Source organism: Chinchilla lanigera, unplaced genomic scaffold (assembly GCF_000276665.1).
Source record: "Chinchilla lanigera isolate Chin_1 unplaced genomic scaffold, ChiLan1.0 scaffold00122, whole genome shotgun sequence".
Taxonomy (NCBI): domain Eukaryota; kingdom Metazoa; phylum Chordata; class Mammalia; order Rodentia; family Chinchillidae; genus Chinchilla; species Chinchilla lanigera.
In genome coordinates, this window is record NW_004955523.1 from 1,342,475 (window position 1) to 1,369,271 (window position 26,797).

General features: G+C 47.9%; 3 protein-coding genes across 9 annotated transcripts in view; 1 reads left to right on the plus strand and 2 right to left on the minus strand.

Moving 5' to 3' along the window:
• Lin52 (lin-52 DREAM MuvB core complex component) overlaps window positions 1-1,960 on the minus strand; it is a 93,884-nt gene extending 91,924 nt beyond the window's left edge. The window contains exon 1 of one of the 3 annotated variants that reach the window (XM_005409403.2): window positions 1,526-1,739. In XM_005409403.2, the coding sequence (XP_005409460.1) occupies window positions 1,526-1,556 (31 nt within the window). In that variant the 5' untranslated portion in view covers window positions 1,557-1,739. Of the gene's footprint in view, window positions 1-1,525 lie in introns of all 3 variants that reach the window. The other 2 variants (XM_005409405.2, XM_005409404.2) reach the window with 2 other exon arrangements.
• Window positions 1,071-26,606, plus strand: Aldh6a1 (aldehyde dehydrogenase 6 family, member A1). Of its 2 annotated transcripts, XM_005409401.2 has the most exons (13): window positions 1,071-1,440; window positions 2,028-2,161; window positions 9,344-9,400; window positions 11,995-12,069; window positions 12,236-12,397; window positions 12,765-12,843; window positions 13,638-13,940; window positions 15,233-15,354; window positions 18,062-18,251; window positions 18,452-18,633; window positions 20,186-20,365; window positions 20,667-20,765; window positions 24,753-26,606. In XM_005409401.2, exons 2-13 carry the CDS (start codon window positions 2,114-2,116, stop codon window positions 24,855-24,857), a joined length of 1,602 nt encoding a protein of 533 aa, XP_005409458.1. In that variant the 5' UTR covers window positions 1,071-1,440; window positions 2,028-2,113; the 3' UTR covers window positions 24,858-26,606. The 2 variants fall into 2 exon arrangements, with proteins under 2 accessions (XP_005409458.1, XP_013362582.1); XM_013507128.1 differs by lacking the exons at window positions 1,071-1,440; window positions 2,028-2,161; window positions 9,344-9,400; window positions 11,995-12,069 and adding an exon at window positions 12,070-12,130.
• Ccdc176 (coiled-coil domain containing 176) overlaps window positions 20,772-26,797 on the minus strand; it is a gene marked incomplete at its 5' end in the record, with an annotated part of 41,777 nt that continues 35,751 nt past the window's right edge. For 3 of the 4 annotated variants that reach the window (XM_013507127.1, XM_005409400.2, XM_005409398.2), the window contains 1 exon segment: window positions 24,269-24,665. In XM_013507127.1, coding sequence (XP_013362581.1) covers window positions 24,636-24,665 — 30 coding nt within the window. In that variant the 3' untranslated portion in view covers window positions 24,269-24,635. 4 annotated transcript variants of the gene reach the window in all.

Genomic DNA, 26,797 nt, shown 5'->3' on the forward strand with positions numbered 1-26,797 from the left:
CTCAAAAAAACTAAGACTCAGTTGAACCTACAAATGAAAAATCAAGTAAGATACTACTTCTGTACATGTTCATTGAAGGCTGACTGCTTGCCAGGCACAGGGTTAAACCTGGAATCCAACTACAAATAAGAGAGACTTGGAATTTATAATCGGGCATGAAAAGGGCAAAGTTAATAGAACAACTATGCTGACAACAAAGACACTGAGACAGTGAATGAATAGTGGAAGAACAACTCCATATACTGTGTTCTAGGAAGCCTCTGTGCCAGGTCCGTCTAAAATGAGAACTGAACGAGGCGAGGGGCATGGCGCTCCACGCCTGCAATCCCAGCACTTTGGGAAGAGTGAGGCAGAAGGAACCCAAGTTCCAGCCTAGCCTGTTTAGTTAGAGGGGAGGGTGAACACTGGCGGGTTAGGGCCATGAAACGAGGGAAGTATTTTCTCTTTGTATTTTGATGAGATCCTGCCTCAAAAATTTTAAAAATTTTTCAAAAAGACTTCATGATGCAGTTCAACGAGAAGGCCCTGAGTGCAATCCCCAGTACAATTAAAAAATAAAATAAAATAAAATCTGAACCTGAGAAAATGTTCATGTTGGTGTCATCCTTCCCCAAAGCACCCACCACTTGCTTTTCGTATAGCAGGGATCCCATATAGCTCTCCTTGGCCTCGACTTCCTCATTCCTGAAATAAACGTCCAAGAATCCTTCCAAATGCAGGACATATTTGAGAAGGGAAAGCTACCTAATGAAGGAGGCGCGGGGATGGTGGTAGCAGAAGCAAAAATTAAGTGAGTGCAAAAAGGAGTGCAAGATCTCGCATCACTCAAAGAGTAGACCAAAACCACCCAACTGCTACCTGAAATGTGCTGCATCGTAGACAACACATCAGCAGAAAGCGTCCATCCCCTCAACCCAGGGAAACAACACCCAAACGGAGGTACGCGCAAAACCGCACCAGAAAGGCCAGCCCCCAGAGCCCTCGAGACTGTCCCGCACGCGCAGAAGTGCCGCTGGTTCTCTGGGCTGCCAAGGCAACGGCCCCAACCGGAAGCGATGCAGGGAATCCCTGCGCCCTCGCCGACCGGTCCTGGGGCGAGGTCAGCCACCAGCCGAGCCCGGGCTGGAGAGACTCGTCCCCTCCTCGCCCTGAGCACCCTCCACTGGCGCGCCCAGGGGAGAAAGCTCTGCAGCCACCTCCTCTCCCCTCGCAACACTCCCTCTGCGACCCCTGGCCTCGCGCAGACGGAGCTCCGCGAGGGCCAGGGCGCCCCCGGCCTTCCGCGCGGAGCCGGTCCTCGCCGCCGCCCTCCTTCAGCGCCGGTACACAGCCGGGAACCTGTGTAACTGCGGAGGCGCTGTGAGGGGCTGGCGGGCGAAGACAGGGCCGCACCCCCGGCAGAGACGCAGAAGAGAAAGGAGAGGAGCGCGAGAAAGACGTGTAAGTGCGAAGGGCGGGTGGAGAGCGGAAGGTCGCGAAGAAGCAAACAGAACTGAGGGCCGAGAATTTCTAAACCGGCTCTTACCGTCTGCGGGAGACGCCATCTTCCAACCCATGTCACGTGACGTGGCCAACCGTCGGCGGGAAAGTGAGGCTCCGCCAGCCACGCCCCGGAAGAGACGGCCTATCCCCAGCTCGCACCTCTGTCTCGTTTTCCCGCCCCACAGGGCAGTATTTGCCTATCCCCGCCCCTGACCGCCACGCCCACCGCGCGGGTGTTAGCGGGAGCCGCGGCAAAATTCTTGGAGGGTCTTATTTACTTACCTCAGTGAGGGGGCGGAGCCTCGGTTGTGCATGTGGCCAATCGGGCTTTCGGGTTAGGGGGCGGTGTCCCCTCGTGCTTAATATAGCGCACCCAAATCAGGGGCGACTTGGTATCTCCGCCAATAGAATTAGCCGAAGTGGGAGGGGGCAAGGACTCTTGCTTCTGACCAATCACATATCCCTAAAACTGGCAGTGAGGGGGTGGGGTCAGATGTTCGCGCGAGTGATTGGCTAGGGAGGTGATTCTGTTTCCCAATGAGGAGGTCCGGCAGGATGGAGGGCGCGGCTTGGAGCTGGCGCTGCGAGCGGAGCGGAGGTGCGGGCCGCGGAGCAGAGGCGGCCGGGAGCCATGGCGGCGGTGGTGACGGCGGCAGCGGCGCGGGCGCGGATTCTGCAGGCGAGTGAGGGGGGCCGCGAAGCTAGGAATGGATCCTCTCCCCGCGCTGTCTGAGCCGTGCTCCGGCAGGACCGACCTCGGGCCAGCCGCTCCCCGGCCCTCCCGCCCCGCCGTCCCCGTCCCACGCTCCCCCTCGGACCCTCGCCCGAGGTGCAGCCCCGGAGGTCGCCCCGGCGCTCTGCCCGTTCGCTCCTGAGCGTCCTCCTCGCTGGCTCCGGTCCTGCGGAGTCCCCGCTTGCTTGCTGTCCCCTCGGTCCGGCCGCCGCCTTCCCCTTTCACCCCTGCGCCCGCCGGTCTGCTCTCCCCGGAACGCCCCTTTCTGGTCACCTGCCGTAGAGATCTGTGCTTTGCTGGGAGCGTCCCAGTCGATGAACACACACGAACACACACGCACACACACACACACACCCGCCATCTTCTCTGTTTCTAGCGCGAGATGAAGGGGGAGGGTGTGTGCAGGGGCGAGGGGCCAGGGTCAGCGGCTGAACTTTGAATCTTTTAGGAACGTACAGTCGGTTTTCGCCAAAGGCAGTCATTTGGCAGGCTGCTCTTCGCTCTTTGCATTTCTGGGAGTATTTTCCCTTTGTATTTTGCTCTTTGTATTTCTGCAAGTTCTGAACGTTCCTGCCAAGACATTCAGTTAAACTTTCAATGAAGTTAATGTTTAGAGTGGAGGTAAACTGGGACACATCGTTAAGCTACTGCTACTTCTCATGTAGTTCAGAGGACTAAACATTCTTCCAAAACAGGCGATAGAAGATGAGAGCGGGCCGGGGATGTAGCTCAGTGGCACAGCGCCTTGCTTGGCCAAAGTCCTGAGTTCGAGTCCCACTACAAAAGAAAAGAAAGTGAGAGCTGAGGAAGTCCGGAAGTTCCCAGCTCTTACCCCGGAGTCAGCTCTTGAGGGACCAACACACCCTGCAGTCTGGCTTCCCTCTGAAGCCAGCCTCGGGAAAGCAGTAGAGCTCCAGAGCCTGATGCGTGAGACCCAGCTGTGTGTAGCCTTTGCTCTGTTGCTTACAGCCTAGCAAGCACGTGAAATTTGAGGCAAGACTGACTTCTGGCAAGATACTCAAACCTGCGAGAAACAGCCTTGCCCTTCTTATTTATCCCATCCAGCCTGGGAGCGGTATCAGATTTCAGTGGGTTCTACTGCAGAAATGTCTGCATTTTTAAGATTCTTGGCAGCGTTAGAAAAGGTGCGCGTTTGAATATGCTAGTTAATGGGACAGCGTGAAGAACGGGCAGGAGTTAGACTGGCTTGGCTTCGCTCCTATCTCTTGCAGTGATCTGCTTCCGTTCTAGCCTTTTTTAGGAGGAGGGAAACAGAGTTTCCATCCTGTGTTTCCCACTGCCAGCTTCTTGAAATCTTTTACCGAAAGGAGCTTTTTCCCTTTGCCTGTGCCCCGCTCACAGTGAGAGACTGAAAGCCTTCGGAAGCCGTTTTGTCCTTGCGATCAAGGAGGAACATCTCTCTCCCTCTGTACTTTATCTTGGAGACAGACTATTTTTTTATTCACTTGAAGAAACCTCTGAACTGACTCGGAAAAGGCCAGAAGTAATAATCCTTAGCCAACTAGGAGTTGCTCTAACATGAGACTGATAAATTGCCTAAGCCAGGTGTAATAGCTCTGGCCTGCAGCCCCAGCTACTTGGGAGGTAAGCAGACTGCTTAACACTAAGAGTTTGACAAAACTGGTCTGAATAACATAGCAATATCTTTTCTGAAAAAAACTACAAGAAACTCTAAATTCTGGTAGTTGTGAATCTTAGAGGACAGTTAAAAGACCCTAGATAGGGTGTGGTGGTATTGTGGCATGCTGAAGCAGGAGATTCCAAGTTTACAGCCCTCCTGGGAAACTCAGCAAGACCCTGTATTAAAATCAAATTAAAAGGGCTGAAGGTGTAGCTCAGCACTCTTTGGGTTTAATCCCCAGCACTAAAAGAATTAAAAAGAAAAATGATATATGAAGGTACAAGTTTATGTTTTAAGCATTTAGCTTAGCTTATCTGTTATCGAGCATATACCTTAAATCTCTCTCTGTTCTTGTAGTATATTCCCATTTGGGGAAAGCCAGTCTGAAAGAGAGTCACTGACTTACCTCAGTAATGTGGTACAAAGACTACAAGCTTCACAATCATACTTAAATTTATTTTTATCCTAGCTCCACTTCTTTTTTGGAGGGTGGTACTGGGAATAGATCCCAAGGATGTTCTACTACTGACCTACCTCCTCCTGCCTCAGCCTCCCAAGTGCTGGGATTACAGACATGCACCACCATGCCCAGCCTGGGCAACATAATGAGAACTTGTCTCAAAATAAAAAATATTTTAAAGGGCTGGGGATGTAGCTCAGTGCAAAGGCCCTGGATGTAATCCCCAATAACACACATGCACGTACAATTTAAGTGGTCTAGAATGCTCAAGTTGGTTGATCAGTGCCTATTCTGTCCTGCATGAAACAAAATTAGTATCAGATGGTTGCTTGGTGACTACTCATTCTTTCATTCTGCAGATGAGTGCTTCCTGTATTCCAGGAACCATGCTAGGGACTGAGGACACCGTGGTCTAGCGATGTAGAGAGAAAGACAGTTAAATGCACTGTTACTCCAAAATGTGAGACGAGGAATGGAGGAATTTAGCTGCTTCCGAACTGCACAGTGAGACTTTCCAGAGCAAGGGAGGGCCAAGTGGAGACCTCAAGGAGCGGCAGAGACAAGCAAATGCACGGAACAGTGCAGGCAAGAGGGCAGACCTGCATAGGCCAGGGCAGAGTGCACAGAACGTGTTCCAAGCGGCTGCAGCGCAGAGAACAAGGAGGAAAGCAGAGGAGCACCAGGCATGGTGGTGCGTGCCTGCAGTCCCAGCCACCTGGAAGGCGGAGGTGGGAGGATCACAAGTTCAAGCCCAGAGGGCAACTTAGCCAGATCCTGTCTCAGAAGACACAAAGGACTGGGAATGTAGCTCAGAGGTTGGAGCCCCAGTAACAGAGAGAGAGAGACTGAGAGACTAGAGAAGCACAGATAATATGCAGTTTTCCAAACAACGTCAAGAGGAGTGGGGAGCCATTGAAGGTTTGGTTTCGTTGTGGCAGGGAGGAAGCCTAACTTGCCCTTGCACATACTCGGCAAATACTGCTGAACTACATCGTCTGCCCCATGGGAGGGTTTTGAACAAGGGAATGATCTGACCAGATTTGTGTTTTACAAAGACACTATCCAGTGGAAACTACATTCACAAAGTTTAAGCCAGGTGTGGTGGCTCACGCCTGTAATCCCAGCGCTTGGGAGGCTGAGGCAGGAGGACCGGAGGCTGGGAGCCCCATTAGGAAGCCATTACTGAAGTCCAGGTGACAGACAAGGACATGGTAGAGTGGAGCAGTGGGACAGGGGTGGTGTGCTCCAAAGACTTCTAGGAAATCAGGTTACCAGGGCTTGTTTGACCAAGAAAAGAGGGAGGAAACGGGGTGACATTCACAGTTCTTGGGCGGCTAAGAGTGACCCCCTTCACTCAGAGCCCCACTGAACTGATAGGTGGACCGTAGGGAGCACAGCAGCTGGCGGGAGGGTAAAGGAGTGTTCAGCTCTTCCAGCAGGTGGGAGGACAGTTACACGGACGCAGCCTGCCGCCAAGAGGCCGAGGACTGCAGGTGGGGCAGCTTCGGGTCTGGCTGACCCCTAGGAGCTGACAAAAGCACCACGGCGTGCATGCAGATTGAGAAGGGAACAAAGCCTAGGACCAACCCCTGAGGAACCCAAAGAGTAAATTTCCAGGTAGGAGTCGATAAACCCGGAAAAGGGACGGCAAAATGACCAAAGCAAGAGAAGAGATGCCAGGGCATCCCAGAAGACAGTGCAGAAGGCACGCAGGGGAAGAAAAAAAAAAAAGGGCAGGGGATATAGCTCAGTGGCATAAGCGCCTGCCTGGCAAGCGCAAGGTCGTGAGTTCGATCCCTGGTACTGTGCAAATGAAAAAAAAAGGCGGGGCGGGGGGGCAGGGCGGCCACGTCTCCTCTGCTGAGAGGTCAGGTCCAGGAAGGGCTGAGGAGAATCCAGGGGCTACAGGGAGTCACTGGTCATCCCCGTCACATTCCTTGCTCCTGGGACCAAATGCCCACCCCAAGCACGAAGAGGGAGAGGGTTATTTCAGCTCACAGTTTATAAAGCTTTCAGTCTACATTCGGGCCGCACCAAGGCAGAGGAAAAGGAGCTAGAGCTGGAGATAAACCCTTCCAGGTCACACGCCCAGTGACCCCCTACACACACACCTCCCCAGACCCCAGCGATGAGCACGTGAGCCTTTCAGGGGACATCCAGATAAACCGTGACATTCTGCCCCTGGGCGGGGAAAGACTCCCGCGCCTGCCTTTGTGCAAAATGTTTTTAGTCCGTCTCTAAGAGCCAGAGCCCTAACAGTTTCAGCATTGTTGAAAATTCCAAGTCCAAACTCTTCACTGTGAGCGCCTGTAAAAAATCAAAGTTAAATATTGCTGATGTACAAAGGCGCAGGGTAAACACTGGCGTTAACCCTGAGGGTTGGGGTAGATTGAAGTTAGCAGGAGACGATGAAATGAAGATAATTCATATGGCCTCTTTAGGAAGAGCGTGGTTAAGAGTAAGACTCAGGTCTGGAACTATAGCTCAGTGGCACAGTGCTTGCCTGCCTGGCAATTGCAAGGTCCTGAGTTCGATTTCTGGCACAAAAAAAAAAAAGTAAAGGACTCAGATTTGAGGAAGAGGAAGGATTTTAGTGTAACATGCTTAGAAAGCAGCAGTTGGATAGAGGTTTAAGGTACAGGAAAGAATAATGGACGGAATTGTCTTGAGATAGGAAAAGTTGGCTTCAGAGCCCAGGGGCAGACACTAGCTTAGATGTCTTTAGTCTATGGACATTGATTGTGCGCATCTGCGTCTCTTCCCTTTACTTTCAGCTCGTTCGCTACCTCCATCAGGTGCAGGCCACCTTTGCCAGTTTGCAAATAAAGTGAAGAAGTTAAACTTCATTAGGCACACGCTTATAATCCCAGCACTTAGGAGGCTGAGGCAGGAGGATCATGAGTTCGAGGGTAGCCTGGGCTAATACATTGCAAGTTTGAGGCCAGGTTGGGCTACTAGTGAGACCTTGTCTCAAAAAAACAAAATAAACTGGGGATGGTGGCACACATCTATAATCCCCGGACTCGGGAGGCTGACGCAGGAGGATTGCCACAAGTTTGAGACCGGGGCTCCATGGTAAATTCAAGACCAACCAGAACTACATATCAAGACCCTGTCTCAAAAAGAAGGAAGGGATTGAGGAAGTTCTCGCCCCTCATCGTATTGTTTCTGTTTTCTCTGAAGCGTGAAAAACAAAGCGAGAGAAGTAACAGAGTTGAAATTTTTAAGAGAATTGTTAAGTTTTGAAGTAGCAAAGCGTAAAAGTAAGTAAGTATATGCAAGTATATTTAATGAGCACCAGCTACATTCTAGTTACTTTCCATACCTGGAAAATCTTGATTGCAATAACTGTAAAACAGGTGAACAAAGCAGACTCAGTGCCTACCCTCCTAGAACTTAGTCTTTTGGGATAACAATTGCCCAGGCATGGTAACACCAAAAACTTAGCCGGGCATGGTGGCACCTGTAAAAATTAACCTGTGTAATCCCAGCACTTGGGAGGCTGAGGCAGGAGGATCGTTGTGAGTTGGAGGCCAACCTCAGCTACAAAGTGAGCTCAAGGCCAGCCTGAACTGCAGAGACCCTATCTCAAAAAGACAAAACAACAACAACAACAAAAATAAACCTCACCGGGGAAGTATCAACTGCCATGGGATTACAAAAAGGAACTTCTAGTCTGAGGTGGGAGGCAGACAATGGTGGACCTTCCTTTTATTGAGCACCTACTATATGCCAGGTACTACTCTGGCATTGGGAACATGGCTATAAGCAAGGCTTGGTAGCCCCTAGGAGAGTGTTGATGGTTTGATCAGTTTTTATGGGGAATGGGAAAGGAAGCAGACCAGACATTTGGAAGGATTGTTTGCTGGCCCAAAGGACCAGCACCGTTCACACCAGGGAGTATTATAGATGCACACAAAGTCTTGTGCTTTGGTTAATACTGGTCTCTTTTCAGACGAGATAGTTATTAAATTCCAGCTTTATCTAACAGCTCGGTCTTGAGCTTCACTTTGCTCGCTTTGGTTAGTGTCAAGTGTTTCTTAAGTCAACTTCTGCAACATCTGTACAAACTGTTCCTCAGAGTTGCAGTCCAAGAGTCACATTACTGTACCTGGCCTTTCTTCCCCCTTCGCTGGTTTTATCCTATCAGATGGTGCCTATACCACACAATTTTTTTCCAAAAGGTACCTTATTGAAATAAATTCAGTCAGTTTAACATTTGTGTACACCCGTCACCATCATCAAAACAAAAAACATCATCGCAGTCCAGATAAAGAACATAGCCATCCCCCGAAAAGTCTCTCTGTCACCCATCATCCCTGGGTAATTACGCTACCCTCTGATACTGCAGGTTAGTTCGTAGTGTTATGTACACGAAGCCCTCTGTGCTCTCTACGCCTGGCGCCTTTCACTTGCCACAGTGAGACTTGTCTGTGTGTGTATCAGTTCGTCCCTTGTTACTGTTGCGGATGTTCCCTCTGTCTCCTGTTCACCAGGCAGGGGCCGGCGCGGAGTCATTTCCAAGTTCTGCTCCTGCAAATAAAGCGGCTCTGAACGCTGGTATCCAGTTAGCTGCATGTGTGTGTTATACTCACAGTCAGGTACTCTATCCTTCCGGTGATCAGATACTATCTTAATCATTTTATTATAGTGATTACATTCTGTCTTCAACTCTTGGACATTGGACTAAGCGCTTTCATATTGTTTCTCCTCATTGTTAGGTTTATGATGATTATATTTTCTAGGCCAAAAATTTAGGAAAATATGATATGACCAAAAGAATTTTTTAAATCAAGACCATCCTAGAAACTCACCTGGTCACACTCATTTTGATTTCTCTCCCCTCCCCGTGTTCTGCGTCTCGTCCTTTCACGCCCTTGTTAATGGCTGTGAGGCCCTTGCGAGCAGACGCCCAAGTTCTTCCTGTCCCCGCAGTGGCAGCGTAACGCGGAGCGTCGAGCGGCCGCTCACTGAGTTTGTAATACTTCGCTGCTCTCATCTGTCCCACCACTGCTCTGTCTCACAGGTGTCTTCCAAGGTGAACTCGGCCTGGTGCCCAGCACGCTCCTTCTCCTCGTCAGTGGTGAGTACACTGAGCGCTGAAGCTCCCCTTCTGAGAGGGAACCGGCTCCTTCTGAGCTCTTTCCTTCTTCTCTTCTATTATTGCAGTGAGACCGTGTGAGATTATCTGTCTTGTTTTTCCCATGTAAGCTTATGTCCACTATGCTGTAAGTAATGGTGTGTGTGTTTCGTCTTATAGCAATATTAGAGATTGAACCCAGGAATACTCTACTATTGAGCTACTTCTCCAGCCCTTTTTATTTTTATTTTTTATTTTAAAGCTGCCAAATTATAAAGCACTTCATTTACCGAAATCAAATTAACAAACACACAGACATAAAACAACATAAACACAATAAAAGCAATACAGAATTTCAGACAAGGTGGTAGGAAATTAACAATGGTTGTGTTACAGCCCTTTTTATTTTGAAACAGGGTCTGACTCGGTTACTGAGGCTAGCACTGAACTTGCAGTCCTCCTGCCTCAGCCTCCCAAGTAACTGGAATCACAAGCACATGCCACTGCGCTCAACTATAATTAGGATTTTTAATGGCTATGTAATAGTCCTCCATCAAGTATATGTAACTTGAATTAGCTAATAATTTCTTCGTGTAACATTTAGATGATTTCAGTTTTTCAATAATATAAAAAAGCTCTTTATATAGCTTTTTCCTTCTTTACTTACTATATTAAAACTATAAACATTTCTGTGGCCTCTAGAAATTTAGACTTTGTTTTTTAAATAGTCTTGCTGTGTTGCCCAGGTTGGTCAACCCTCCTGCCTCAGCATCCTGAGTTGCTGGAACTATAGGCACACACCAGCATGCCCAGCTCTCCTGTAGGTGGGATTGAACCTACTGGATAGTTAGTTGTCTTCTACATAATTTTTGGAGTTGTTTTCCCGACCATCTGCCCACCAGTGATCGGCGGTACCTAAGCAAGGGCTGCGGCTCGAAAGCTTTGTACAGAAGTATGCGCACACTGTCACGCAGTCAGCCTTCATGGTCTCTGCCTCCAGCCCTGTGAGGGCTGGAACATAGTCAGTCTCCTTTGGAGTCCGTGCTGGAGTTTGGTTGCCGTTGAGGCAGTCCTGGCGGGGGGCGGGGCTTCTGAGAGGCCGTGCAGCTGTTAGGAGGGGTCAGTGACCTTCTTGCTTATAGCCCCTTCCACCCCTCGCTACGTCGTGATGCAACGCAAAGCCCTTGCCAAGTGCGGCTACCTCACCTTAGACTTTTGCCCTGTAGAACTCAGATAAGCAAGCTGCTTTCCTTTATAAATTACCCAGTCTCTGATACTCTCTTATAAAAACAGGAAACACTTAAGACAGACCTCTTTGAAAGGAGCTACTTCAGCCGGGTGTGATGGCACACGCCTGTAACCCCAGCATTCGGGAGGCTGAGGCAGGAGGATTGTTGCAAGTTCAAGACCAGCCTGAGCTACAAAATGAGCTCAAGGCCAGCCTGAACTGCAGAGTGAGACCCTGTCTCAAAAAAAAGACAAAACAAACAGGAGCTACTTCAAAGAAAAACCCAGAAAACACCTGGATAGAAATATTTTAAAAGCCGGGTGTGGTGGCACATGCCTGTAATCCCAGCACTTGGGAGGCTGAGGCAGGAGGATCGCTGTGAGTTCCAGACCAGCCTGGGCTACAAAGTGAGTTCAAGGCCAGCCTGAACTGCATAGCAAGACCCTGTCTCAAAAAGACAAAAAAATTTTTAAAATTTCTAAAAAGACAAAAAAATAAAGGTAACATATATGGTCATGTGACAGAAAGTCAATGGGTCCAACAAGAATCATTGGCTAATCTGTATTAATATAGAGCAGCTACTTTTTAAATATAAGCTTCAAGCTGGGCGTGGTGGCGCATGCCTGTAATGCCAGTGCTCGGGAGGCTGAGGCAGGAGAATTGTTGCAAGTTAGAGGCCAGCCTGGGCTACAAAGTAAGCTCAAGGCCAGCCTAAACTGCATAGCGAGACCCTGTCTCCAAAAAAAAAAAAAAAATATATATATATATATATATATATATGGCTTCGCGGGGCCCCTGGGCATGGTGGCACTCGCCTGTATGCCAGCACAGAGGAGGCTGCGGTGGGGAGGATCACAAGTTTGAGTCCCACCTGGGCACCTTAGTGAGATTCCTGTCTCCAGAAAGAAAAAGGGCTGGGGATGTAGCTCAGTGCAGAAACCCGGAGTTCAGCTCCCGCTACTGGAGAAAGAAAGAAAGGTCTGTACAAGTGAGGTCTCCTGGGTGAGTCACAGGAGGGCCCGGCGCGGAGAGGTTCGGTGCTGAGCGGCGCCGCGCACAGGAGCACGGCCGTGCGGCTGTTGAGCGTCTTCTGCTTGCTGGGAACGTTTCCTTGCCGTCTCCAGGCCGGGAGCTCGCGGCCAGGTCTCGTGTGTGCCAGGCACGCCGGCTCTTAGCTGCACCCCAGCTGGGCCCGGGCTTCCTGTCCTCTTCCCTCAGCGACGAGTAGCCGAGGTTCCAGGCCTGCGCCGGCACGCCCAGCCCTGGAGTGGGAGACTCATTACCGGCCTGAGTTCCTCCTTCGGGAAAAGGAAAGCGGGATGCGAAACAACAAATTAATGTAAACTTTCGGTTTCCTGCTTTTTTCTAGCCAACTGTAAAACTCTTCATTGATGGGAAATTTGTTGAATCCAAAAGTGACAAATGGATTGACATCCACAACCCAGTAAGCAAAAGCTTTCGAACTTAAAACTGACTAGCCTAGAAGGTTGGGCACACGGTAAAAGGTGAGGACCGGGCCTTTATCAGGGCGCAGGGGTGCTGTCTCGGTGACCGGACAGAGCACAGAGAGGGCGCATAGGCAGGGTGTGATGGCTTCTTTTTCCCGACAGGCCACCAATGAGGTCATTGGTCGGGTGCCCGAGTCCACCAAGGCCGAAATGGACGCGGCCGTGGCCTCCTGCAAGCGCGCCTTTCCTGCGTGGGCGGACACGTCCGTGCTGAGCCGGCAGCAGGTCCTGCTCCGCTATCAACAGCTTATTAAAGAAAACTTGGTAAGAAATCCGCATGGTATCGTTGTCCACACTCCCGCCTAGGGAGAGTTGGTCACTCCGCAGCGACCTTACCAGCTGCGCTCCCTGACTCCGCACCAGGCACACACCGAGGCGGCTCTCCCCGCGGGTCTCTTCTGCAAGCTTCCCCGGCTGATGGAGAACTGCCGGAGTAACAGGGGCTGGGGATGTAGCTTGGTGCCGCCTGGCGGTAGAGTGTGTGCTGGGCACGTGTGAGGCCCTGGGTTCAATCCCCAGCACCAGAAAGATGAAAAAGGAGGAGGAGAGAGCGAGGGGGAGGAGAGAAGGAGGGAAGGAGGAAGGAAGGAATCTCCTTGCATTATTTTTTATTTGTTCGTTTTCTCTCTAGAAAGAAATTGCCAGGTTAATCACAATGGAACAAGGGAAGACCCTCGCTGATGCCGAAGGAGATGTATTTCGAGGCCTTCGTAAGCTGGGAGCCCCTCATGGGTTTGGGGAAAGAGCAAAGAAAGATGGGGGGCGAAGGTCGCAGAAAGGGGAGGTTGCTGCTTTATGCAGATTTTGCTATCCCATAATACCTTTTTTTTTTTTTCAATACTGGGGATCAGATCCAGGGATGCTATACCACTACCACTAAGCTACATCCCTGCTCCTTTTTTTTTTTCTTTATGTTGGGACAGAGTCTCACTAAGTTGCCCAGACTGGTCTTGCACTTGTGATCCTCCTGCCTCAGCCTCTCAGAGTGCTGGGATTACAGGCAAGTGCTATGACACCTGGCTCCGTGATACCTTTTTTAATACTTACTTTAAAAATGGCAATACTTATCAAGTACCATTGAGAATGATTTATTTCATTTTTTATTTTACTCAGATGACCTTCCAAGTAGGTATATACATATCACTGTCTTTTCCCTATACTGAGACTTTTTTTTTTCAGTACTTGGAATTGAACCCCAAGCCTTTACAATGAGCTACATCCCCAGCCCGTTTTTATTTTTTATTTTGAGACAAGATCTCACTGAGTCACTAAGTTGCTTAAGTGGGGCTCAGACTTGTGGTCGTCCTGCATCAGCCTCCCAGAACACTGGGATCACAGGCATGAGGCTCCACCTCTGGCTGAGACACTCCTCTGTACAACCTCTTCACATGGAAAGAAGTCAGTGTCTTTGGCCTGAGCCACTCCCCCGCGAGGGGCTCAGCGAGCGTGACAAAGCTGAGTGTACTCAGCGTGGCACGCTGGTGGGCTGGCTTCTGTGTTGCAGAGGTGGTCGAGCACGCCTGCAGTGTGACATCCCTCATGCTGGGAGAGACCATGCCGTCCATCACCAAAGACATGGACCTCTATTCCTACCGCCTGCCCCTGGGGGTGTGTGCAGGCATCGCTCCGTTTAACTTTCCCGCCATGATACCCCTCTGGATGTTTCCCATGGCCATGGTCTGCGGAAACACTTTCCTAATGAAGCCATCGGAGCGAGTGCCTGGGGCGAGTATGCTGCTCGCTAAGTTGCTGCAGGATTCTGGCGCCCCTGACGGAACACTGAACATCATCCATGGAAAACACGACGGTAACCGCCCTCCGCCCGGGCCCCTCGGCCTGCTGACCAGGAAACAGAGCTGTCGGGTGGTGATGGGGTACCGCGCGGTGGGAAAGCCAGGGGAAGGGGAGTTACTAACAGTAGCCTCCGTGTGTGAAGGTGACGTGTGTTGACTTTCGTCGTGTGTGCGCTCATGTAGCTGACGAGAGGACCAGGGCCCCTTGCCTTTCACTCCCCACGGGGACACGGAGACACAGCTTAGGACCAGACAGAGATAAGAGCGAAGTTTTGTTTCAACGTGGAGGGGATTCGTGAGGAATTTAACTGAATTTGTAGACAGCAGAGAAATTGAGAGCCTTCTAATTCATTTAATAACTAACACTTAAGTAGTGCCCCTGTGATTTAGGCCCTGTTCCTAGTTCTAACATCCATGGCTGGGAGTGTAGCTCAGTGGCAGAATGCCTGCTTTGCGGAGCATGCAGAAGGCCCTGCGTTTGACCCCAGCAAGAAGTAAATAACTTAGTAAAAAAAAGAAAGAAGTACATTTTTTCTTGCCATTTAATGTTTGTAACAATTTAAGGTCAGTACTATTTTTCCTTATTTTAAATATGAGAAAATTGAAACATAAAGTAAGACATTTGCCAAAAAAAAAAAAAAATTTGCCCAAAAGTCATACTGCTAGAAACCATCAGAATGTGTTACCCAGGGAGACTGGTGCGTGCGTGCTTGCATATACTTATTTGTTTGTTTGTTTATTTGTTTATTTATTCAGACAGGGTCTTGCTCGGCAGTTCAGCCTAGCCTTGAACTCACTATGTATCCTGGGCTGGCCTCAAACGCATGGCAGTCCTCCTGCCTCAGCCTCCCAAGTGCTGGGATTACAGGCATGCACCACCAAGCCTGGCTGGTTCTTGCTTTCAAATACTACGTCCTGTACTTCTCACAGGAGGGCACTGTTCTACCTGCGGGTCTCACTGTATAGACACAGTTGAAGATGTACCACACTGGTAAAGCACAAAGAGGAGGGGCCGGACACTGGAAGGCTGCTACTAAAGGAAGTAGCGGTTGCAGTCTTCAGCTAGACTAGAAGCGGGAACTCTGAAACAGTTAGTGGGAAAACAGTGAAAGGGAAGAGGTTAAATAGAACTTGCAACTTAAAGAGTTTAAGAGAAATAAATATGGAAGAACTTCATAATGGGAATCCAATACAGGAAAACAAACTGAAAAGTTGATTCCTAGCAGCGGGGAAGGGGAAGATCTGCCATCTTGAGAAGACTGAGGCTGTCTGTTCTTTGTGGTAATCCTTTGTTTTCTTCTTAAAGCTGTCAATTTCATTTGCGATCACCCGGACATCAAAGCCATCAGCTTTGTGGGATCCAACCAGGCAGGAGAGTACATCTTCGAGAGAGGGTCCAGACACGGCAAGAGGGTTCAAGCCAACATGGTGACTTCTGACTCCCTTTCCCCCAAGCTTTGTGTGTGTGTTTAAATGACCCGGGACCGCCCTTCCGCAGAGGGCTCGCCCACTCCCCTCCAACGCCAGTATTTCTTCAGTGTATTTTACCCCGAATGTCTTCTCCTTAGCCAGGAAGTCTGAGTTGCACTCAGTCACACTGATCATCTTTTGTTGTATACGGATAATCTTGGTGACACAGGGCACATTCCTTCTTAAGTGTCAGATTCTTTAGGCTTCAGCGGTAGCAGCCAAGTGCTGGTTCTGTTACTTCCTTTATAACATGCTTCCTTCTTTTAAGGACTATCTGAACTACTAATGTCAAAGATATGGTCATCCCACCAGAAAGAGCTAAATGTCCCTAATGATTTGTGCATGTGGTTTACTTTTACTGTTCTAGCTCCTTGACACATGGTGAGCAAATTCTTTTTGTGCGTGTGATACTAGGGATTGAACCCTCATATGTGCATGCCAGGCAAGCACGCCATCACTAACTACATCCTCTGCCCTTTTTATTTCAAATCAAGAGTCTTGCTTGCTAAATTGTACTGGTGAGCCCGAGACTTGTGATCCTCCTGCCTCAGCCTCCCAGATAGCTGGATTACAGCCATGGGCTACCATGCCAGGCTGACTCTTTAATACTGAATAAAAAATTCTGCTGCACCTGTCTCATCCCTCTCCCCGCTCCCACCCCAACCCCTCCAGTATTGAACCTAGGCCTTTGCACTGAGCTATATCCTCAGCCTTTTAAAAAAAATTTTTGAGGCCAGGAATATAGCTCAGCAGTACAAGTGCCTGCCTGGCAAGCACAAGGTCCTGAGTTCAATTCCTGGTACCAAAAATAATTTTTAAAAAAATTTTTGAGATAGAGTCTTGCTAAATTGGCTGGGCATGGTTGCACACACCTATAATCCCAGCACTCAGGAGGCTGAAGCAGGAGGATCACTGCAAGTTCGAGGCCAGCCTGGGGTACAAAGCAAGTTCAAGGCAGCCTGAACTCCATAGTGAAATCCTGTCTCAAAAAAAAAGAAAAATTGTACAGTTGCCCTTCCTAGGGTGCTGGGATTACAGGCATGCTCCTGTAGGCTCAGCTGTCCCATCCTTCCTTCCTGTTGTACAAGGGACAGCCAGCTATGCACAGACTGAGAAACTTCATGACACGCCCACTCCCGCGGTCTTTCCCACTCACTGTTCGTTGGGTGTATTCTGTGTCAACATCACGCTCTATCAGGGTAATGACATCCCTCAGTTACTGCGGCCTGCTCAGGTCCACATTCTCCCAAACGAGTGTACAGCAAAGGCTAATAGAAAGGGCAAATGGAGTGATTTCAGGGCTCCAGGAGGATTAGAACCTTCTCACAGAATTCAAGATTCTCTCAGGGCAAAGACCAAGAACTTCTCTGGGTGACAGTATTTATTTGGTTATCAGAAGAGAGGGGAGTACTCAAGAAGGGCAGAATCACTCAAGGACTTCTCCAAGTAAGTTATTAAATTAATCCTCCACCCAGGCGTGAGATGCCTGAGGCTAGTCTTTATCTAGTTGAGATCAGAGCCAGGTGTCCTTAGCTGTGTGATTTTGTTTTATTCTTTGAGGCTTTCTGGTTTCATCTGCCATTACAGCCTTTAGTAGGGATTAGTGACTGTCAGGGGTTTACTTACTATGAGTCCACCACCCATCTCCAGGCAAGGAGTCTAGGCCTTGGACAGACTCACGAGTAAATGTGGAAAGTCACTTGGTTAATTTAAGTCCTGCTCAGGGCTGCTTCGTAGTGGTTTCCATCGGTGCATGATGGGATTAACAGACATGGTATCTATCCATGCAGCCAACTGAATTCTTACATGGAAATTTATTGATCATCCTACATAGAAAAGACATACATGTAGCTATATTATGTAGAAACAAGCCAATTTGGGGACCTCTTTTTTTTTTTTTTTTTTTTTTTTTTTGGTTCCAGGAATCAAACTCAAGACCTTGTGCTTGCCAGGCAGGCGCTTGTGCCCCTGAGCTATATCCCCAGCCCATTGGGGACCTCTCTCTAAAAGTTACGTATCTGGAGGTCTGCCTTCTAGTTTGACTTTCGGCTGATTACTGACTTTAACTGTTACTGGCAGCTTCTTTATAATGTTGTTCATTAATGGGAAACCCAAGTGGACAACAAATTCTTGCCTATCTAACTTAGGAAAAAAAAAGGGTATTTTCCTTGGTTCCTGAATGTAATGTTTAACCTATTGGTTTGAATGTGATTGGGACTTATTTCCTCCCTTTGTTGGTAATAGTTTTTGATCTAAATAAATACATATCGCTGAGCGTTGTGGCACATGCTTGCAATCCCAGCAGTTGAGAGGCAGAGAGAGGTAGGAGGATCACCATGAGTTCAAGGCCAGCCTGGGCTACGTAGTAAGTTCAAGGCCAGCCGAAACTACATAGCAAAACCCTGTCTACAAAAACAAAAAACAAAACAAAAAAGGTACATAAATAAATACAAGTGTAACTGTCAGTTTATCAACTGAACAATGGAGAAAAAGTAATGTGAAGACCTACTCAATCTTGCTAAGACATTCGCAGTAACACTATTAAAAATAATTTTTCCATCCTCTAAACAACAAATGAATTCTCTAGTCCTTTGCTTAAATTGTTCTTTAATTTCTTAGCTTAATTCTATTTGGTTAAGGAAGACAATGTACTTTATTTCTTTAGGGAGCCAAAAACCATGGGGTGGTCATGCCAGATGCCAATAAGGAAAACACCCTCAACCAGCTGGTTGGGGCAGCATTTGGAGCTGCGGGTCAGCGCTGCATGGCTCTTTCAACAGCAATCCTCGTGGGAGAAGCAAAGACGTGGCTGCCGGAGCTGGTGGAGCGTGCCAAAAAACTGAGAGTCAATGCGGGTAATCAGTGACCTCCTAGCAACTCCAGACTTTGCATCTGTGGCATGAAGCTCCTGGTTTGGGCAGTGTCCTCGGCCAGGGAGAGCAGTCATGTCTGCTCTTACCATTGCCTCTCTTTAACTATTACCTGCCATTGAGTCATCTGATGAGCAGCCATAATTTGTTAATAAAGAGCTTCCCACTTGTATGTTGCTTTGCAGGAGACCAGCCTGGAGCTGATCTTGGCCCTCTGATCACCCCCCAGGCCAAAGAGCGAGTCTGCAGTCTGATTGGTAGCGGACTGAAGGAGGGGGCTTCCATCCTCCTGGATGGGCGAAACATTAAGGTCAAAGGCTATGAAAACGGTAACTTTGTTGGACCAACCATCATCTCAAATGTCAAGGTGAACAACTCTTATTTCACACAAAGCTGAAGGCACCTTAGAAGCTATGGAGGGTCATCCTTTAATTTATAAAGGATTTAATGATTAAAATCGCAGCCCTCACCAGGATTGTTTTTACTTTACCTGGAATCTGATGGACTCCCAGCCAGACCTCTGCCCTGCCCCGGCCTTCAGCACTTTCCTTATCTGTCTGTCACTGCAGTCCATCTCTGTCAACACTGCCTGACCCGATGTCGTGTGAGATCAGCCATGAGCACGTGGCTGATTGTGGCTGTGTTCTAATACTACTTTATTTACGGACATACATTTGAATTTCATGTAGCTTTATGTCATGAAGTATTCTTTTGATATTTTTCTTACCTTGTGGACTGTATAAAACAGGCAGCAGCCACAGCTGGCCCAGAGGCAGCAGCTGGCCAACCACTGTCGTACATTACTCTCCTTGCTTCAGTTCTCCCTCTCCTCCGCCCTCCAGTTCAGAGCTATTGCAGTTTCTCAAACAGTATATCAGCCACCAATTTCTTGCCCTAGTGCTGAGGAATGGGCCCAGGGAGCACTGAGCTACATCCTCCACCCTTTTTATTATTATTTTGAGACTGGGTCTTGCTAAGTTGCCCACATTGGCCTCAAATTCATAATCCTTCTGCCTCAGCCCCGGACAGCTGGGAGTACAGGTCCACCACCACACCTGGCTCCAGTAGTTACTGAACACCTACTCTGTGCCTGAAATTTAGCTGTATCTTGACAAGAAAGTGACAAAAGAAAAAGAATTCATTGGTACATTTTTATTCATCAAAACTCTGAAAAGTCTCTCAGCTAATACTTTTTTTTAATACCGGGAATCGAACTCAGGACCCTGTGCTTGCCAGGCAGGCGCTTGTGCTGCTGAGCTACATCCCCGGCCCTCAGCTAGTATTTATGACTAGGTTGAGAGTAGCTTTCTTAAAAATTCATATATACACGCTATAATCAGTAACTGGGATTGAACTCTTGCCACAGAACCATAAAGGAAAAGTCCACTGATGAGCAACGCGCTGGCTAGAAGCAGCACTGAGGATGTTCTGAGCGTTAAGTGTGACCCAGCGTCCAGGTGCAAGTGCACAAATGTACCTGGAAGCAGAGAGGGGAATGGGAACAGACTGCTTCTGTTACAGAGGGCTTTGCACGGGGTTTCTATAAACAAAAACGCTCCTGGTGTATTTAATACATGCTCGGTTTACAAAACATGAATTTTTATGTCACTTTTTGGCAACATGAGAGTTGTACGGAAGTAGCTGTGCAGGCATTACACGGGAGGCCGTGATGTTTCATGGGACCAGACACGGGAGTGTGGTGACAGTCAGTCGGGACTTCAAGTCACTGTATGCTGGTAGCTCAGATTATGGAACACAGTAAGACAGAACTTTTTTTTCTTATAAATGATTTAAAATGAAAGTAGAATGCCAGTATAAAAGCTGTCCACGTAAATAGCTTGGTAGTGAAAGTACCAAATAAGCATAAAATACTCCAAATCCAAAAACTGACTTCTTTCTGGACACGTCACTCCTGGCAGCCAAATATGACCTGTTACAAAGAGGAGATTTTCGGCCCAGTTCTTGTGGTCCTGGAGACAGAAACACTGGATGACGCCATTAAGATTATAAACGACAACCCATACGGAAATGGAACCGCCATCTTCACCACCAACGGAGCCACTGCTCGGAAGTACTCCCACCTCGTGGACGTCGGACAGGTTTGTGAACAGACGCTTTAAACATTCTTCTGGCTCTTCTCCATTCCTGAGACAGTGAGGAGTGATCAGTCACTGCAGCTTGTTTAGAGATCGCCCCTTAGTCTTCCCCAGGGCTCCCTTTCTTCCTCAGGAATAAAGGTCGGTGGTGTGGAAGATACCTACTCCATTGTGTCCCTCAAAAACCTAAGCTCTGAAATCAAAGGAAAAACGCGATGATCTTTCTGCTGTCTTTGTGCTTGAGCCCGTAGTCAGCCCTCTGCACCCTGTGCTTGGGGTTTCACGTGGACTTGTTCTGCTCTAGGTGGGCGTCAACGTCCCCATCCCAGTGCCTCTGCCAATGTTCTCATTCACCGGCTCTCGAGCTTCCTTCAGAGGAGACACCAATTTCTACGGCAAACAGGTAACTTGAGTTACGTACTTTTCCCTTTAAGAAAACTTCTTGAATATATTCAGTAGCGAGGATCCTGCAGAGAAGCGCATGTCAACAGCTTCTGTGGTCTCATACACTGTTCCACAGCTTTCTCAGAAAGTCCCCTAGAAAAGATTTAAAAGTTAGATTTTGCCCAAACTGCCTCTTCCTGAATACTTCAAGGCAACAGTTTGGGGACAGAGAACCAGGAATTCCAAGCCTTCCTACGTGCCACCTCCCCTGCCTGTACCGTTCCCCGTCTCTGACTCTTCTCCTGGCACAGCTCGGCTCCAGGAACAGAGTCCTCCAGAAAAAACGCGTGATCACCCCGACTCTCCCTGACACTGCGCGTGTGCTCCATGCGCTCCCATTGTGTATATTTCACCTAGGATAGTTCTGTTTACAGAAAAATTTTTTCTAGTCCTGGAGATTGAAGCCAGAGCCGCCTCAATGAGCTACATTCCCAGCCCTGTTTCAGTTTTTTTATTTTGAGATAGGGAGGGGCCTGCTAACTTGACCAGGCTGGGCTCAAACTTGTGATCCTCTTGCCTCAGCCTCCCAGAGCACTGAAATTACAGCTGTGTGCCACTACACGTGGCTGTTTACAAAAAACGTTACTGGGCTGGGTGTGACAGCTGACACTTGTAATCTCAGCAGTCCCAGGAGGAGCGCAGGTTTGAGCCCAGCCTGGACAACTGTGTAACTTAGCAAGAGCCTGTCTCAAAAAAAATAAGAACAAAAAAAATTTTCTAAACATTTATTTCTGTGAAGAAAAAAAGGTCTGGCAGTGTAGCTCAGTACACATACCCTGGGTTCAGTCCCCAATACTACTAAAATGAAATAAATACAATCAAAGTATAAAATAAAAAATTTAAAAGGCTGGGGTTGTAGCTCAGTGGCAGAGTATTCACCTAACCTGCGGTCCTAGATTTAATCTCCAACACCACGAAGAGAAAAAAACGTGTCGCGTACCTCCTTTGCATCAAACACCAACTCTAGGCAGTGTGAATACAGCCCTGAACAAGGGAAGTAACGCAGATCTGAACTGACTGCTTGGTTCAAATCCCAACTCAGCCAGTTACTGGCCGTGACTTGGGAGAGCCCCTCTTTGAGTCCTCAGGCCTCTGCCTCTGCACACGGAGCGCATACCTCCTGTGCCCGTGAGGACTGCACCGCTGTCAGCAGGCGCATGTCCTGTGGCCGCATCAGGCATGGCACGTCAAACAGCAGAAGTGAGCTGCAGCACAGTGAGTGAGGAGGACACAGAACAGATGGTCGGTGCGGCAGAAGCCAGGTCACTGTAGGACCTTCAAGCCAGTCAAGAAGCCCCACTGGATTATGAGGTGAAATGAAATGAGCCAGGCACAGGAGAAACAAGCAGCACACGGCCTCACCCTGCGTGGGGCAGAAGCAGGTCTCTGGGAGCCCGCGCGGAAGACAGCGGCCACCGGCCACCAGGGGCTGGGGAGAGGGGGGACGCGGGGAAGGCTGGTCGGCGCAGGAGTGGGAGCGCGTTCTGCTCCTGCGCAGCAGTACGACCGCAGGGAGCAGGAACGTGCTGCGTGTTTCAACAGTTTTCACATAGAGATGATAAATATTTGGGAGCTCAATATGCTTAACCTTATTGAAACATTGTGCAATGTATACGTATACCAAAACATTACATGACACTACATTAGTATGTATTTTTATGTTTTTGTTAGTTAAAATTTTTCAATTTAAAAAAAAGAAGCCCTCATCACACTGTAATTAATTAGTCTTTTTTTTAAAAAAAACAGGTTCTCACTTCATCACTAAGTAATCTAGGCTGGGCTTTAATTTGTGATCTTCCTGCCTCAGCTTCCCAGAGAGCTGGGACTACAGATGTGCACTACCACACTATGTTGTAATTATTGTTTACCTATCTGTAGTACCTGGAACAGAGCAGGCCACGCAAGTATCTGTTAAACCAATAGGTGTTCTTTGTAGTCCAAAAGACATACAACCATTTTAGAATCTTCATTAATTACGTATTTTATATATAGACCTCCCCTTTTATAGGTTAATATAAAATAATAATAGGACTATAATTTATAACAGAATTGCATAACAGGTACGATAATATGGCCAAGGGGTTAAGAAGTCAATGCTGAAGTGACTTGGTGGCTGATTATCTATTTTGTGTATCAGTCACATCTCCTGCAAAACTGACTACACTAGCCGGGAGTGGTGGTGCACGCCTGTAATCCCAGCACTTGGGAGGCTGAGGCAGGAGGATCGTTGCTAGTTTGAGGCCAGCCTGCGCTACAAAGTGAGCTCAAAGCCAGCCTGAAATGCATAGCGAGACGTTGTCTCAAAAAGACTTGACTGTAGATGCTCCTTGACTTATAGTGGGTTATGTCCTAATCAACCCACCCTAAATTGAAAGTATCATAGGCTGAAATGTATTTAATACCCCGAAGCTACTGAACAGCACAGCTTAGCAGCAAGGTCCTGCGATCATCAGGTGTTCGGGCCTTCGCCACCTCGTGCTCAGTGTCGCTGTGCACAGTGTCAGCGTCACCCCTCTCACTTGCAGCCTGGGAAAGATCTCAGTCTGAGGCACTTTCTACCAGGTGCACATTACTCTTTGCACCATCTTAAAATCAATAGTAAATCAAAGATCATCTGTGGCTTGATACTCTTTTTTTCTTTTTGGTGGTGCTGGTGCTGGTGCTGGTGCTGCTGGAGATCGAACCAGGGCCTTGTGCATGCAAGGCAAGAGCTCTACCACTGAGCCACATCCCCAGCCTTGTAGCTTGATACTCTTAATAAGCATTTTTCTTCGTTTAAAATAGCTTTTCTTTCCATTCCTATTTTGGTTGAATTATTATTAATTGTCCTGATAAGTGAGGCTTCTTGGAGGGAAGAAACTACCTAAAACATATTCTCAAGTCTTAAGTCCTTAGGCTTAGTAACTTAATAGCTGCTATTTTGCATTCTGGAGAGGAGGTATGAAAGTATGATTATTATTATTCATAATAAAATCAAAAGTCAACGTGGCACATGCTTGTTGTCCCAACTGCTCAGGAGGCTGAGGCAGAAGGATCCCTTGAGCCTAGAATTTTGAGGCTAGCCTGGGCAACATGGTAAGACCATGTCTCAAAAAATCATATATGGACAGAGACAGACAGATAGGCATAGACAAAGAAACCTTAAACATGCTGTACTTTCTTGACTCACACATGGGTAATTTAGAAGTGACTTTGTATATATAAAACATTTTACTAAGCAGGGCGTGGTGGCTCACGCCTGTAATCCCAGCACTCGGGAGGCTGAGGCAGGAGGATAGCTGTGAGTTTGAGGCCAACCTGGGCTACAAAGTGAGCTCCAGGCCAGCCTGAAGTACATGGTGAGACCTTGTCTCAAAAACAAAAACAGAAAACAAAAAAAACTTACTTTAGATTTGTCAGATATTTTGTCTGCTACTTCAGTGTAGAGCTCGTTGTCACTGACAGTTATCAAAAGTGGTCTAATACACGTATCACGCCTTTATTCCTCTCTCCTCATGGGAAGGAGGTAAAAGACAACCATGGTTGGATCGGAGCTACTCAGTAGGGTAATTTCACGTGGTGTACGACTCTCTCCCAGCATTGCTGTGAGGTGAGCGTTGTGCCACTCAGCTGAGGCCGGGGTGTAAACTTCAGACAGGAAGCGGGAGGCAGCGTTGAGAAGGTCTGCGGACGTCGGCTCGTGACACGTGCGTGACACTGGGATGCAGCGCTCCGCAGGTTTCACAGGCTACACTGTCCAGTGCTCGCACCCTGATGCTCCTGGCTGAGTTTTCATTTCAGAGTGAAATGGCAACTAGGGTTTGACATTGACTGGTGCAGACAGAGGGCCTCATGAGCAGCACAGCGGTTCTGCCTGCACCTATGGACAGGGACGTGAACGGCACTCACAGAACGCTCTTCCAGGGTCCCGAAGCACGCTTCTTCATTCTCCTCTTTTTCCCTGTAGGGCATCCAGTTCTACACACAGCTAAAGACCATCACTTCTCAGTGGAAAGAAGAGGATGCTACTCTCTCCTCACCTGCTGTAGTCATGCCCACCATGGGCCGCTAGGACGTTTCCCCAAACCTAGTCCCTCCTCCACAGCTTCCCTCAGTCTTGACCAACTTCATCCACCAGCTTCGTTCAAGTCAGATCTCAGATTGGAATATGTTCCACTGAACTCTTTCTCAGGACTTGGCCTCTTCAAAACTGCTCTAGGGAGACACCTGGTATAACACTGACATCAGATTGTCACGAGCTTCTCACACTTGTGTTTCTGAGGTAACTGGCCTAACTGTGGAATGCGCATCTAGACTGACAGCCTGAATTGTTTTCTAAAAATTCTCCCTTGTCTGACAACATGAAGGCAGAAAGGCCAGTGAATTTACGGAAGGTCTCATAATTAGAAGAAGAACCAGGGTGGGGAAATAGCATGGAAGTACAGTTCACCTCTGGCTGAGCCTCAAACACCGCGCGAGCAGTGCCAGCGAGAGAGGCCCTTCGGCCACGTTCCCCAGCACCCCCGCACCCCACAGCAGATCCCCTTGCCCGTCCCCGTGCTGTGCCAGCTGCCTCTTTCCTTTCTGCTCAGTGCCACTTCGTTGTCCTTGTGATTCACCATCACTGTTCAGTGCTGTCCTTGTCCCTACTCCTGATTCTTACAGTCACTTCTTCAGAATACCTCAGTATTCAATGAATAAATCAACTTTTTATCGTGTGTGCCCACTGTTAAATTTCAGGGGTGGGTTCAATCATTAATCAGTGCCTCAGCCACTGATCCAGATGCAAGTAGTTTTCATAGTTACTTCAAAACTTATTTTTTACCTAAAGCACATCTAACCTGCTATTATTTGCAAAATTCTACATATTATTTTCTCTTGCCTGCATTTCTCATTAGGGATACTTTTTTTCTTTTCATTAGTGTTGCTTATTGGGACGTAAGAAATTTCAGAGCTTTTCATTATAGTTAAGAAGTGTTTTAAGAGTCTTCTCTTAATTCAAGTGCCCTTATGGTTTTTATTTCTTTGACATGGCCAAACTGAAAGTCAGAACAAGAACGGACATGCTGAACAGAACGGATTCTGCCTTTTTGCTCCTCCGTCCCAACTCAGTCCCAGCTTTCTGCATTAGGCGGCTGGAGGCTCTGGTAATCTCTACTCCTTAGCCACCGGTATTGGTCACTTGTCGTTGGGCAGCGCTGCCCTTCTCCGTGGGGACCATTCAGTGAGCTAAGGGTGGTGAAAAACCTTGCGAAGTTGCACTCAACTGTGTAACCATCACCTGTCGGATAGTGTCAGGACAATCTAGTAAGGTGACGAAAACTTATCAATATACTTACGCCTACGCAGTCTGGGGTTTGGTTTTGTTTGGTTTTAGCTTTGGTTTTTTTGCTTCCTAATGGTGAGGGAATACAAATTACAGTTTGAAAATACAGTACCCCGTTTTATCTGTTATAAACACAGCCAGTGTTTAACAAGTTTAGGCTGGGCTGAATACAAAGTTACTACTGTCGAACTTCTAGATGGAAATCAGTATCATTACAATGACACTTATCATTTTCTAAAGATATTGACCAATCAGAATTGTGTTAGTATAACTGGAATCGGCTCATTTGGCTAGCCACTTGCTACTCAGAAGAGTTTGTTTCTTCTTAGAAAAAAAATCGTACAGGTACATTCATAGTAGTACCACCTAAAAATTCAGCATTTTATTTTCTTTTTTGATCTGACATGGCCTCATTTGAACTTTCTCATATTCTACATTGTTCTAATTAATAATGAGTAACAAATTACAAATAAAAAGTACTTAAAGGGAAAAAAACCTGGCTTTTTGGTTTTTACTGGTACCGTACTTCTTTAATGCCTTTTGTCTCCTAGGCTGTAGTGAATCATATTTCCTACCTCCATCCAAAGTGAAGGGTTGCAAGGCCACTGTGTTTGTGCTTACATAAGACAATGGGACTGGGGGTATGGCTCAGTGGTACGGTGCTTGCCTGGCATGTACAAAGCCCT

Excerpts from the sequence above, each read along its gene's own strand:
- Aldh6a1 (XM_005409401.2), top strand. The coding sequence starts at position 2,114 with ATGGCGGCGGTGGTGACGGCGGCAGCGGCGCGGGCGCGGATTCTGCAG. Across the intron at positions 12,070-12,235 it reads GGATTGACATCCACAACCCA|GCCACCAATGAGGTCATTGG; the intron begins GTAAGCAAAAGC and ends TTTTCCCGACAG. Across the intron at positions 20,766-24,752 it reads CCAATTTCTACGGCAAACAG|GGCATCCAGTTCTACACACA; the intron begins GTAACTTGAGTT and ends TTTTCCCTGTAG.